This window comes from Molossus molossus, unplaced genomic scaffold, assembly GCF_014108415.1.
Source record: "Molossus molossus isolate mMolMol1 unplaced genomic scaffold, mMolMol1.p scaffold_m16_p_15, whole genome shotgun sequence".
NCBI lineage: Eukaryota > Metazoa > Chordata > Mammalia > Chiroptera > Molossidae > Molossus > Molossus molossus.
The window spans coordinates 37886865-37899288 of record NW_023425350.1 but is presented as its reverse complement, the minus strand read 5'-3'; the positions used below and the strand labels follow the sequence as shown (position 1 = coordinate 37899288).

The window sequence follows — 12424 nt, the reverse complement described above, 5'->3', positions numbered from 1 at the left end:
TTAAAGAAATAATGAATAACCCCCGGGGAATTTTTCTTTTTTTTTTTTTATCCTCACCCAAGGACATTTTTCCATTTTTTATTCAAGTAGAGCGGGAGGGAGAGAGAGGAACAGAGAGAGAGAGAGAAACATCGATGTGAAAGGGACATATCGAGTGGCCGCCACCCGCACGACCGACCAGGGCCGGGGACAAACTGCAACCGAGGTACGTGCCCTTAGTGGGAACCGAACCTGGGTCTCTCCGGACCACAAGCCGACGCTCTAACCACTGAGCCAAACCGGCCAGGGCCCCTGGGGAATTTTTCAACAGGATAAAGTAGTACAGCCTTGTTCAATTTACATGTTATTTGTATTCACAGAAGAATCAGTGTCCACTAAAACTATGCAAAACAAACAAACAAACAAACAAAAAAACCCTGAAAGTTTAAAGTAGTTAACTTTTAGGTTAAAAAAATTTTAACCTGTGTTACTGTGCAGTGGGACATTTGAAAGTCTTACAATTTTTCATTGTATCTAGCTGTTCTGTGAATTGCAGGATATCTAACATACCTGGCTTCTGGTCACTAAAGATCCATTGAGTCTGCCCCAATAATCGTGATAATTAAAAATGTTCCATGCATTTCCCAAATACTCCCTACATATGGTTAATGTCTCTGAATTTGCCACCCGTTACCTTCCATCCATACAATCAGAGGTTTTCTGCTTCATTAATCAGTCCCTCCTATCTTCTTATCACTGGACCAGCACTCTTGCTTTCTTTTTTCCCCATACAGCTCTTCTAGTGTCCAAACCACTCTTTTTTTTTTTTTTTTTTTTAAGTACCAATAATTCTCAAACTATATCAACTTAATACCTCCTTCCCTTTCCCCAAGGCTCTGAGATATTTCCTAAAGAAGTCTAGTGTAAGAAAATTTTTGGAAGTTTCACATTGTGTCTTAAATATTCATGTCTGTATTGGGCTTATTAAGTAATGTTTCCATAAGTAAAAATTATTACCTGTATATCTCTACTAAAGTGGATGCTGTAGGCAGATGAACCTGTTGGTCCAGTGGCTTGGAGTGCTCATACAAAGCTTGCACCCGTGCTAAACGGCACACACTGTGAAATGGGGCGCTGTTGGTGCAGCTCTTTTTAAAAATGCTGATGTGTTCCAATCGGAAGTGATCAGAACTATTTGGAACTGCTTTTGGGGGGCCCTTGCTTAAAACACTTTTCAGGACTATAATTGTTTATTCATTTTTTAAAAATTTCTATAATTTTTTTACTGTTATATATTAACTCTCCTTTTTAAGGAGTACCTGTTACCATGTTTCCATTCAGATCACACTTTATAAAGTTATAAAATTTCAACTTTGAAAGATTTTCAAATTCTTTGGCTCTTGGACTTCCTTCATCACACTTGCCTTGATTTTACTTATTTATTTTTTAATTTGAGAGAGAGAAAAAGAGATTTGTTGTTCCACTTCATTATGCATTCATTGGTTGATTCTTGTATATGCCCTGTCTGGGGATCAAACATGCAGCTTAAGTGTATCAGGGCGACGCTCTAACCAACTGAGCTACCTGGCCAGGGTCACAATTACCTTGATTTTAAAATCAGAGGAACCTTGTAGTCCTGGTTCTTATGCAGAAATGTTACAGAATAGTGGAGTGTTACATGATAGTACTTTCGTTTTCTGTTCTTCTGTCTACTGAATTTCTAAGAGGGTATCATTAAAACATTAAAAAAATTATTTTTATACTTAAGATTGCATTCAGCACAGTAGCAGAGCAAGTGTTTCTAGTCAAGGGATAAAATTATAACTTTTTACAAATATTTTATTACAGAAATTCCTTAAAGAGCCCTTTAAGATGGGATACTTTCGAAATTGGTATTTTGTGCATTTTCATCTTAGATGTATTCTTACACATCTTAAAACAGTTTTGTCAGCTGGCTGCATGTGTTCTATTTTTAGAATACTATTTTTATAATCAAAAGTGAAAGGTTGCTTCATTTGTTAACTGTCTTTCAAGTCTTAAACTCATTTTTTGTCACTTTAGCATGCATGGCAACATGCTTTTTTTTTTTATCCTTACTCGAGGACATTTTTCCATTTTTTGTTCGGATGGAGTGGAGGGAGGGAGGGAGGGAGGGAGGGAGGGAGAGAGAGAGAAACATCGACGTGAAAAGGACACATCGAGTGGCTGCCACCCGCATGACCAACCACCCGGGGAAAAACTGCAACCGAGGTACATGCCCTTATTGGGAACTGAACCTGTGTCTCTCTGGACCGCAGGCCGATGCTCTAACTACTGAGCAAAACTGGCCAGAGCGCAACATGCCTTTAAAAGCAGTTTTATTGTTTGGAGCAAGGATATTAAACTTTCTCCTTTTTTCCTTATCTTCCTTTCCCTTCCTTCCTCCTCTGTCTGTCTTTCTTTTGCTTCAGAGCCAAGATCTTTTTCACTCTCATCTGTTTCTACTTTCTACTGGAGAAACAATTCAGGTGGTTTTTGTTTGTTTATTTGTTTGTTTTTATTCAATAGAAAGATAAATATTGGAAAGGAGCTAGATAGTTTTGAATTTAAACTAGCAATGTAAAAATTGCTTATTGTTTGCCCAGACAGTGTGGCTCAGTGGTTGAGCACTGTCCCATGGACTGAGAAGTCCTGGTTCAATTCCCAGTCAGAGCACGTGCCCGGGTTATGGGCTTGATCTCCAGTAGGAGATGTGCAGGAGGTCGTTGATCAATGTTTCTCTCTCATCCATGTTTCTATTTCTCTCTCCCTTCCTCTTTCTCTAAAAAATCAATAAAAACATATTTTTAAAAAAGAATCAACCAATGAATACATAAATGAGTGGAACAACAAATTGATGTTTCTCTCTCTAAAATCAATTTGATTAATTTTTTATTTTAGAGAGAGGAAGGGAGAGAGAGAAAGAAATATCGATGAGAAAGGGAGACATCAGTCAGTTGCCTCTTCTTGCACACACACACCATCCAGGGATCAAACCCAAAACCTCCATATGTGCCCTTACCGAGAATCGAACTAACCGCCTTTTGGTGTTGGGATGAAGTTCCAACCAACTGAGCCACAGCAGCCAGGGCTAAAAATGAAAAGTGGCTGAGCCGTTAGAGCATTGGCCCATGGACCAAAGATTCGCGGGTTCGATTCCAGTCAAGTACACGTATCTCAGTTGCAGTTTGGTCCCCGGCCTGAGTCGGGGTCGTTCAGGAGGCAACCAGTTGATATGTCGCTGTCAAATCAGTGTTTCTCTCCCCTGCCCCAACCTTCTCTCTCCCTCCTTCCCACTCTATCTGACATAAATAGAAAAATATTCTTGGGTGATGATTTAAAAAGAAAATCAAAAGTTGTCTCTGTACTATAATGATCTTTACTTGGAAACTTTGTTTTGTTTTAAAGCCATTTTATAAACTACTTAATTCATGTTGATCAGGCAGCAATTTTGCATGCTCTTTTTGCATGAGTAGTCAGGTTTAGAACAACTTCTCTTTTTAAAATTTATTAAGATTAAAAAAAATACTGCTATCTTTTTTTTTTTTTTTTGGTTAATCCTCACCTGAGGATATTTTTTCATTGATTTTTTTAGACAGAGTAAAAGGGATGGAGGGAGGGAGAGAGAGAGAGAGAGAAACATCTATATGAGAGAGACAAATTGATTGGTTGCCTCCCACACGACCCCAACCAGGGCGGGTGATTGAATCTGCAACCCAGGTACATGCCCTTGACCAGGAATCGAACCCGAGACCCTTTGGTTCATGGGCTCTAGCCACTGAGTCACACCACCCAGGGCTTTTTAAAGATTTTTAAATAGATTTTTAGAGAGAGAGGAAGGGAGAGAAACACACCTATGTGAGAGCATGACATTGATCAGTTGCCTCCTGTACACCCTGTACCTGGGATCGAACCGGCAACCTTGCAGTGTACCAGATGATACCCATCCACCTGAGCCACATGAATCAGGGCAGAGCAACTTCTTGACACTTGCCATAGATGCATACTTAAAAAAAAAAGTGATTATAATGAAAAGGCAATGTTAATGCTACATTGTTGATGAAGATGTTGTGTTTTATTTATATCTTTGTTATGGTAAAATTATCTTGACCCTAATTTGTGTGAAGTGGCTGTGAAAAAAGACTACTTGATGATTTACTAAGCAATAGTAGATCTTAGAAGATTAGAAGAGAGATGGATAGTGTTCGATTGATGGTGAATTTATTTAGATTTAGAGACAGCAGATACAATTGAGTTATTTTAGATGAAGTGTTAACATTCCTAAGAAAAAAATACTGTATAAGCAATTACCATTAAGTTATAAGGAGGTTAAGTCAAAGATATATAGAATATGCCAAGGTTATAGTTTCCCACTTTTTTAATTGAAAACCAAATATGACTGTTGTAAAGTGCAAGAATTGTCAAGTGCCACTGAAAGTACTCTGGCTGTGGGCAGTCCACACCACCCTCATCTTGAACATATCATTTGCTGTACATTTCTTTGGTTTAGAAGTGAATATTGTTCTTATTGTTAGGTAAGGGAGGAGGTAGGAAGCATAACATTTAAGTTTGTATAATTCTACTGTGTTAGTAATTGGAGTAACTGGAGACTAAGGCTTTTGGCTTTCCTCAGGCCTCTCTGCTCCATATTTGGCATTTGCTTCATTATTGTCATAATAGGGAATCATAAAGAATAGCATCATAAGGTAATTGAGCCCAGAAAGGAAAATTGATATAGAGTCATTTGTTGACTCTGGCACAAGAGCTCAAGAACTGGCACAACGGCTTACTTTCTGCCCTAATAAGTAGGGTGGCAGCTGGAGGAGAAACTTCCTATTTTGATATGATTTCCTAAATCATAAATTAATAGTTACCCAAAGGTAGGAGAATAGATATAAAAACAAAATGAGCACAAAAATTTAGTCCTTAAAGAAACTGAAAATGTAATTTATTTTGGCTAAGTATGAAATAGTAATTATCATTATCACTTACTGTAATTAATTCTGAGCCAGATAACTACTTTTTTTTTATGTTATCGCATTGAATTTTTATAACTGCCTTATGAGAGGTAGGTATTACTACTCATATAGATGAAAAAAACTGAGGCTATTGCACTAGTAAGTAGTAGGACTGGTATTCAGATTCAGATCTGTCTGACTTTAAGCCCAGGCTGTGAACCATTAAATGATATACTCGGACTTTCTTTTCAATTTAACATACCTTTATAAGAGGAAATAGGGTATGAGAAAACCCACCCAAAACTTAGTCCTTCTGTATGTAAATCCCTTTAAATAATAAAAAAAAAAGTTTTAATTTGTTATCACTTTAGTATTATAAATTTCCAGCAATTGGAAAAGTTTTTAGTGATGATTCACTCCCTCTAAAAATTAGTAAAATATAGTCTAGTAGCATCCAGCTTTAACCTTTTATTTTATTTTTAAACAGAAACATTGTTTCCTTCATCTTGAGAGATTACAAGAATCACAAAAGGTCACTATACAGATATCACAGGTTAGAGAGATTGTACCCTTTTCTGGATAAAGAGCATAAGTCCAATGGCACAGGCCTTATGTATGAGGAGTTGAAATTGACTTTATTTAGATGAGCAAAATAAATCACATTCCCACACACCCCACTTCTCTATGAATGAATTGAGAGCTATCAAGTATTATAATTAACCTCCTATTCTTCTGAAGAGTGAAGGGAATTAGAGAAAACATAGCTATGCAGCCTTGTGACTTGCTTTCTAGAATTATTTTTCACATTACATGAAAGTTTGTTGGTAGAATATAAAAGTTACTAGTGAAAATAGCAGGGTTTTTTGTGTTATTACTCTCAAATGAGTTGCCACAGAAACAACATAAATGGAAAGTTAATATGAACACAAACTTTAGGAACTGTAGAATTCTAGATCTGCTTATATTCTTTGACAGAAAGTTTACCATTTTAGGATTTTCTTTTTAAAATCTGTTTAAGTTGATTTGTTATTTTGGAACGAGATGGCTTTTTAAACCTTGCCTATTAGTTCTCTAGTTTGTTTCTAAATGCAGTTCTTCAGACCAAACTAAAAGACCCAAAGATCTGTGCTCTTAAGTTTAAATATAGATGAACACAAAGCCTTCTTAAAAGCACTTTGGCAATGCTCTGAAGTAAAAAAAAAAAATTATAGTCACGGTCTTCAGGGAGACTTAAATGTAGTTGGAGAGAAGTTTGACTTTTCTTTTAACCAGGCAAACTTAGATGTTCTTTAACCTAAAATCTGTGTTTCTGAATTGCTTAGCTTTTTTATGAGGGAAGGTAGAATCTGTCTGTTGATAATCAGAGAAAATGCTCCATGATTGCTTGCTGGCCATATGGTCGTCTTTTTTATATTCGTATTATTTCGTGAGGCTGGCCTAGTTTCCTCTTCAGTTAATTGTTTTCTGAGTACTTTGTAAACTAAAGAGGACATTTCTGCTTCAGGTAATAAAATTATAGTTGTCTCTCTTGGTTATATGATACATTGATTACTTGTGCTGAGTTTGGTTTGTGTTAGTCCTTGGAATTTCTTTGTAGATCAGTTCTTAAGCTTTCAGAAAAATTGGATAGACTTCTAAATTTCAAGAAGCTTAATGAAAAATGTCAGGTTGAAAGCACTGCCTGAAAGTTACCTCTGTCCCCCCATAACTTTTCTTGAGATTTGGGGACTTAATTTATTTTTACTTATGCACATCATACTATAAGTAGTCACACACTTTTTTAATTCCACTTCAGAATTACCTAATGCCCCCCTTTGTTTGAATTATTTGCATTTGACCTTTTTTTGACTGTGGTCCAGTTAATATTTTAAAAATTCCATTCTGGTCATGTGTGTTTAAACTATTATTACAACAGAAATGTTTATTATAAATTAATATACAAATATTTGTTTTTCATATTCACTTGAACCACCTACAAGTTGGAAAATAAGTTTCAGCTTTTAATGTTAACTCAGCTAACATTTTCAGTAGCTGGTCAAAAAGATGGCTATTGTTTTTTTAAAATAATTGTTGCTGGTGATAAAGTGCCTTGGAGGGTTATAGAACTCATCAGTTGGGTATAGAAAAGTGGTTTTTGACACTTGCTGATAGAAGCACAACAAATTTTGTCTGCTGTTTGTTTTGATGTAAAAGCACTTTAATAAAAATTTAAAATTAGCATTTGAAGTTTTCAGCCACTGAGCATATTTCTTGATGTGTTGAGAAGTGTGGTCATTACTGCCTCCTTTGTTATCCTCTTCCTCTCCTTAGTTCATAGCAGAGAATGAATAAAAGAGGGTGAAGGAAAGAGTGGATTATGGAGTGGAGGTAGTTAATCCTTACAACCTGTCTCTATGAATGAGAAGGATTAACAATTGCATGTACACAGATAATATCTACATTTAGGAGCATATCTTAGAGTCTTTAATAATTGAATTAGGTGCATTCTTAGAATACACTGAACTAATTTATCAAATGGTTTTTCCCCTCCAGTTCTGTAGAGAATGTTCTCAAAACACTCGTGAAAAGCTGCCGACCGTAAGTAGCTTCTCAATTTATAAAGTCTCATGTTGTTTCTGAGGGCATTTCCCTATCTTTAGTATGCTTTTGAAGAGGAAATTAAAGGTATGAATAGTTTCTGACCTTGTGATTGTTAGTCACTGGGCACAACATGTCATTTACACTTCTTGAACTGAAACTTTCAGATTTAGAAATTTTTAAGTGGTGTGGTTCTCAATCACCCATTATAAAGCTAAGAAAGCCATAATGTATGTATAATCACCTTTGTTTTAAAGGTTATTCTAGATTATTGTTACTCAGATTAAAAATGTTTTTTGTAATAGTCATTTTAGGGGTATTGCTTAAGATTAAGTAATAATAGGTGGTTCATACATTTTTTCTAGTATGTTCTCTTTCAGTAGAATATTTGACTTTAAATATCTCATATTCTGATGTTTAAAGATGACTATGCATAGATAGTATTAATTAAATAAAGTCCAGTTCTTCAGACTTAAAATATTTCCTGATTCTTGTTCATCAGGCTGTTCTGAGACTACTTATCCTGCTATGGATACAGGGAACTCTTTTTTTTTTTTAATGCTGTAATACGAGCTAAAGTTATTTTATAAGTCACATGCTGATTTACTCTACTGCTCAGTCTTGGGAAAGTGTATTTTCAGGATATAAAATATCTCCCTTTTTAAGAGGCTCAAGATGTAACTTGAGTCATCAGCCACCAGTAAGCAGTGTCGTTTTATACTAGGCAATTACTCTCTTGGCCTGTGTTTCCTCACTGAAAACTTGATCATCACTGAGGCACTTCCCAGTTTTTAGTTTGTTGGGTAATTCATAGAACACCCAAGCTTTTATTTTGGATCACTAGGCTAATAGATGACTCTGAAAATTAGGAAGAGGAATTGATGTGTGAAGTCTTTAAAGGCAGCATATGTTCTTTTTCTTTTAAAATCATAACCTGTGTAACAATGACCTAGCACATAAATGTGTGATAAGCTCAACAGAATTATTATGAGAAATGTAATTTTATTTTTCACATAAAGGAATGAAGTGTGATTCTAACTAACACAGATGTATAACAATGTAATAGGATTAATTATATGGCGTGTACATCTAATTTCAAATGGTTTTCTAACTTTTTGGCCATACCCAAATCAGAATTTCTCATATGCTTTTTGTTCTTCTAAAACCCTTAGTGGGTATTTGAAAAATTATACATGGGCCCTCTTTATCCCTTTAACTTTGTTTTGTGTGTGTGTGTGTGTGCGCGCGCGCACACACGCGCACAGGCACACTTCAGATTTTATTTTTGTAAATCTCTATCCCAAGGACACCCTGTCCATTTTATATAATTGTACAGTTAGAGCCTGTAGGACCAGATCATCTAGTCTAATCCTCTCTTCTATACAGAAGGACTTTGTGGCCCAGTGAGGGTAAATGGTTTGTCCAAGTGAGCCTAGCAATTGATGTTCTCTTTCTCATTGTACTTGACCGATTATTCATTTTTTATATAGATTGCATTTATATAGATAAGATTTTTTTCTATTGCTATTACATAGCACACAGGAAGAAAAAATACAACCATGTTTAAATTTGTAGGTGATTTGAGTAACTGTATTTTATCGGAGTTTTGTAGCATTTTTCTAAGTTCCATAGACAAGAAGAAATTTACCTTACCCTAAGTGTGTCTTGAGTATTTAGTTCAGAGTTAAAATGTGTTTCTTGTAGGCTTACATGACATTTGCAGTGTGTGATGTATCTTATGAAAGCCATTCCCCTCCTTTTTTTTTTTTTTTTTGTTAAGTCGTGTTGATATAGAGCTTTTAGCCAATGATCAGATACATGAAAACCTTCTTTTTTTATTAGATATTTTCCAGCAGATGCGACAGCTGAGATGCTAGAAGAATGGCGGCCTTTAATGTGCCCTTTTGATGTAACAATGCAAAAGGCCATCACTTACTTTGAACTGTTTCTTCCTACCTCCCTTCCTCCAGAACTGCATCATAAAGGTTTTAAGTAAGTATTTGCATGTCTTGAGAAATTCTAGAATGTAGCAGAAAATATAGGTATAGGCAAACAAGTAAAGCAGTATTAAGAAAAATTTATTAACTCAACCATTAATGTTTATTATACTTGAAGTGTGTGAAGGCTAAAACAATTGTATATAAGATTGTAAATAGAGAATGACGCTTATATGTCAAAGCCAAATAAGATGAGGGCTTTAATTTTAGAAATAGAGAGAAAGAATACTATATTCAAAAAGGATTGGAAAATATCAATAAATAGGCAGTGATAGAAATGTTAAATTGCATAGAGTTTTGGGAAAGGAAAAGTGTTTTCCTAAAACTTGGTTTTAACTCTTCATTACACGTAGTTTCTCATGGGTCTTTTTTATAATCTTTTTTTTTTAAATCCTCACTGGAGGGTATTTTCCATTTTCAGATAGAGTGGGAGAGAGGGAGAGAGAGGCACACACATACATTGACTGGTTGCCTCCCGCACGACCCCGACGAGGGCTGGGGATGAACTGCAACTAAGGTACGTGCCCTTGACTGGAATCCAACCCGCGACTCATTTGTCTGTGGGCTGACGCTCTAACCGCTGAGCCAAACTGGCCAGGGCATATAATCTATTAGTGTGTGTGTGTGTGTGTGTGTGTGTGTGTGGTCTTTGCACCATTTTTAGGAACTAGAATGAAAAAAATTTTAGACTGTACTTTTAAGAAACAAAAAGGTGTGAAAAAAATACTTGGAAGAATAATAATAATTAACTACTGTGTTGTGGGTTCATGCTTAGTTTCCCTCCCCCTCTCCTGTTTTCTATAGTGAGATGTCACATCTTTTTATTTCTGGTAAGTCTGGAATTCCGTGTGTAGCTGAAAATTTTTTTTTTTTTAAAGTATGTTTTTATTGATTTTTTTGAGAGAGAGAGAGAAACATTGATGTGAGAGAGGCACATCGATTGGTTGCCTCTCACACCACCCTAACCAGGGCTGTGGATTGAATCGCAACCAGGGTACCTGCCCTTGACCAGAATCAACCCCAAGATTCTGGTCTGCAGGCTGAGGCTTTAAACGCTGAGCCAAACCAGCCAGGGCAATTTAATTTTAATTTAATAACAATGGTAAAATCTTCTAGTTTGACATCTTAAAATATTGGTTAATACCCTGACTGGTTAGAGCATCAGCCTATGGGCCAGAGTCTCGGGTTTGATTCTGGTTAAATGCACCTACTTTGGTTTCGATTTGACCTCCGGCCTTGGTTGGGGTCATTTGGGAGGCAGTCAATCGATGTGTCTTTCTCACATCAGTGTTTCTCTCTCTCTCTCTCTCTCTCTCTCTCTCTCCCCCCTTTCCCTGCCTTTCCCTCCCTCCCACTCTTTCTGAAGATAAATGGAAAAAATATCGTCAGGTGAGGATTAAAAAAAAAAAAATTGGTTAATAATCCAACATTTTCTTGCCCCCCTATATTATCTTTAATTTGAAATAGTTTTCCCCATTGTCATTTAATTGCACCAAACACTTTGTACCTCATTTCTTTTGTGGAAAATTGACTGTAGTGCTAGATAATAACATAATTACTAACTGGGTTATTGGAGACAAGAAAGTAAGGGGGAGTTACAGGAATAGGTAGTAACAGGAAAACATTTCATGAGAAAGGCAGGAAGAGGAAGAAGAAACGTGTAAATAGTATTAGACAGGTGGACAGCAATTACTTGACAATGAAGTAGAAGTATTATGATTCTTTTCAGTATAAACAAATTGGAAGGAGAATATTTAGGTAAAATTAGTCCTTTGTGACAGTAAGTTTGTAACTTTCATTATTATTTTTTCTAGGTTGTGTAGTTATTAGTAAGAATAATAGATTAAAAAACACAAAGGCTATCTGGCTTTGAACCATTTTCAGTAAGTCACTTGCTATTCATAACAACATTTTTCTTCTTCAGACTTTGGTTCGATGAATTAATTGGCCTTTGGGTTTCAGTGCAAAATCTCCCACAGTGGGAGGGGGTGAGTATCCCATTTTTCCTCCTATACTTTATAGTTTTCATATAATATATGAAATCACTTGATAAGTAACTTCAGTTCCCTAGAACTGGTTATTAGCGGTGTTGTAATCAGATTTTAAACTTTATTTGCTGTAGTCTAACAGCAGTAGACATTTCTTTATTTTGATTTTATTAATATATTATACAAATGTAATGGGAAATGCATGAAACGCTAAGACTGCTTGTTTCCTTTTGTATCCTCACTAGCACGGTGCTGGACACATAGTAGATGTTTTCTATATGCTTACTGGATTAAAATTTCTTTTTCTGTTTGCATTGTGAATAATGCTATGTCATTATTTATTTATGTATTTTCCAACACCATTTATCCCTCTATGCCCTCTCATTTTCCTTTTTGTAAGCATTTCAACTGCTTTTTATTTTAAATGGGTGACCAGAATCAGAACTTAAATTTGGAGATCATAAAACATATATTAATTTATGCTAATACTGATTGCTGGAAAGAACAGATGAATAAAGGGTATGACTGTGCCACTTAAAAACAACAACAAATGTAGTAATTGTCTTTCTTTTCTTGTTTACTTTCAGCAACTAGTAAATCTTTTTGCACGATTGGCTACAGATAATATAGGGTACATAGATTGGGATCCATATGTACCAAAGGTAATTAAGAATATTTGAATATATTACATACAATAGCACTGCCATCACTTTTATGTCTTTAAGGAGAAGTATATTTTGTACGCTAATTCCTAACACCTCATCAAATATTTTTAGACTATTAATAAAAACATAATTTACAGGGTGGACCTTTATTTTCAAAAAGTAATTGAATCATATCAAGATATCAAAAATATGTGATTTTTGTCTTACCTATGTAGGAAATGAATTATAAGTTTCAGAATGAA

At 35.5% G+C, this 12424-nt stretch overlaps 1 protein-coding gene across 3 annotated transcripts in view; it reads left to right on the top strand.

Moving 5' to 3' along the window:
- Positions 1-12424, top strand: part of PSME4 (proteasome activator subunit 4) — a 106123-nt gene that overhangs the window by 30957 nt on the left and 62742 nt on the right. For 2 of the 3 annotated variants that reach the window (XM_036263566.1, XM_036263567.1), the window contains exons 4-7: positions 7488-7532; positions 9375-9524; positions 11454-11517; positions 12105-12179. In XM_036263566.1, coding sequence (XP_036119459.1) covers positions 7488-7532; positions 9375-9524; positions 11454-11517; positions 12105-12179 — 334 coding nt within the window. Of the gene's footprint in view, positions 1-7487; positions 7533-9374; positions 9525-10901; positions 10919-11453; positions 11518-12104; positions 12180-12424 lie in introns of those variants that run through there. The other variant, XM_036263568.1, reaches the window with a different exon arrangement.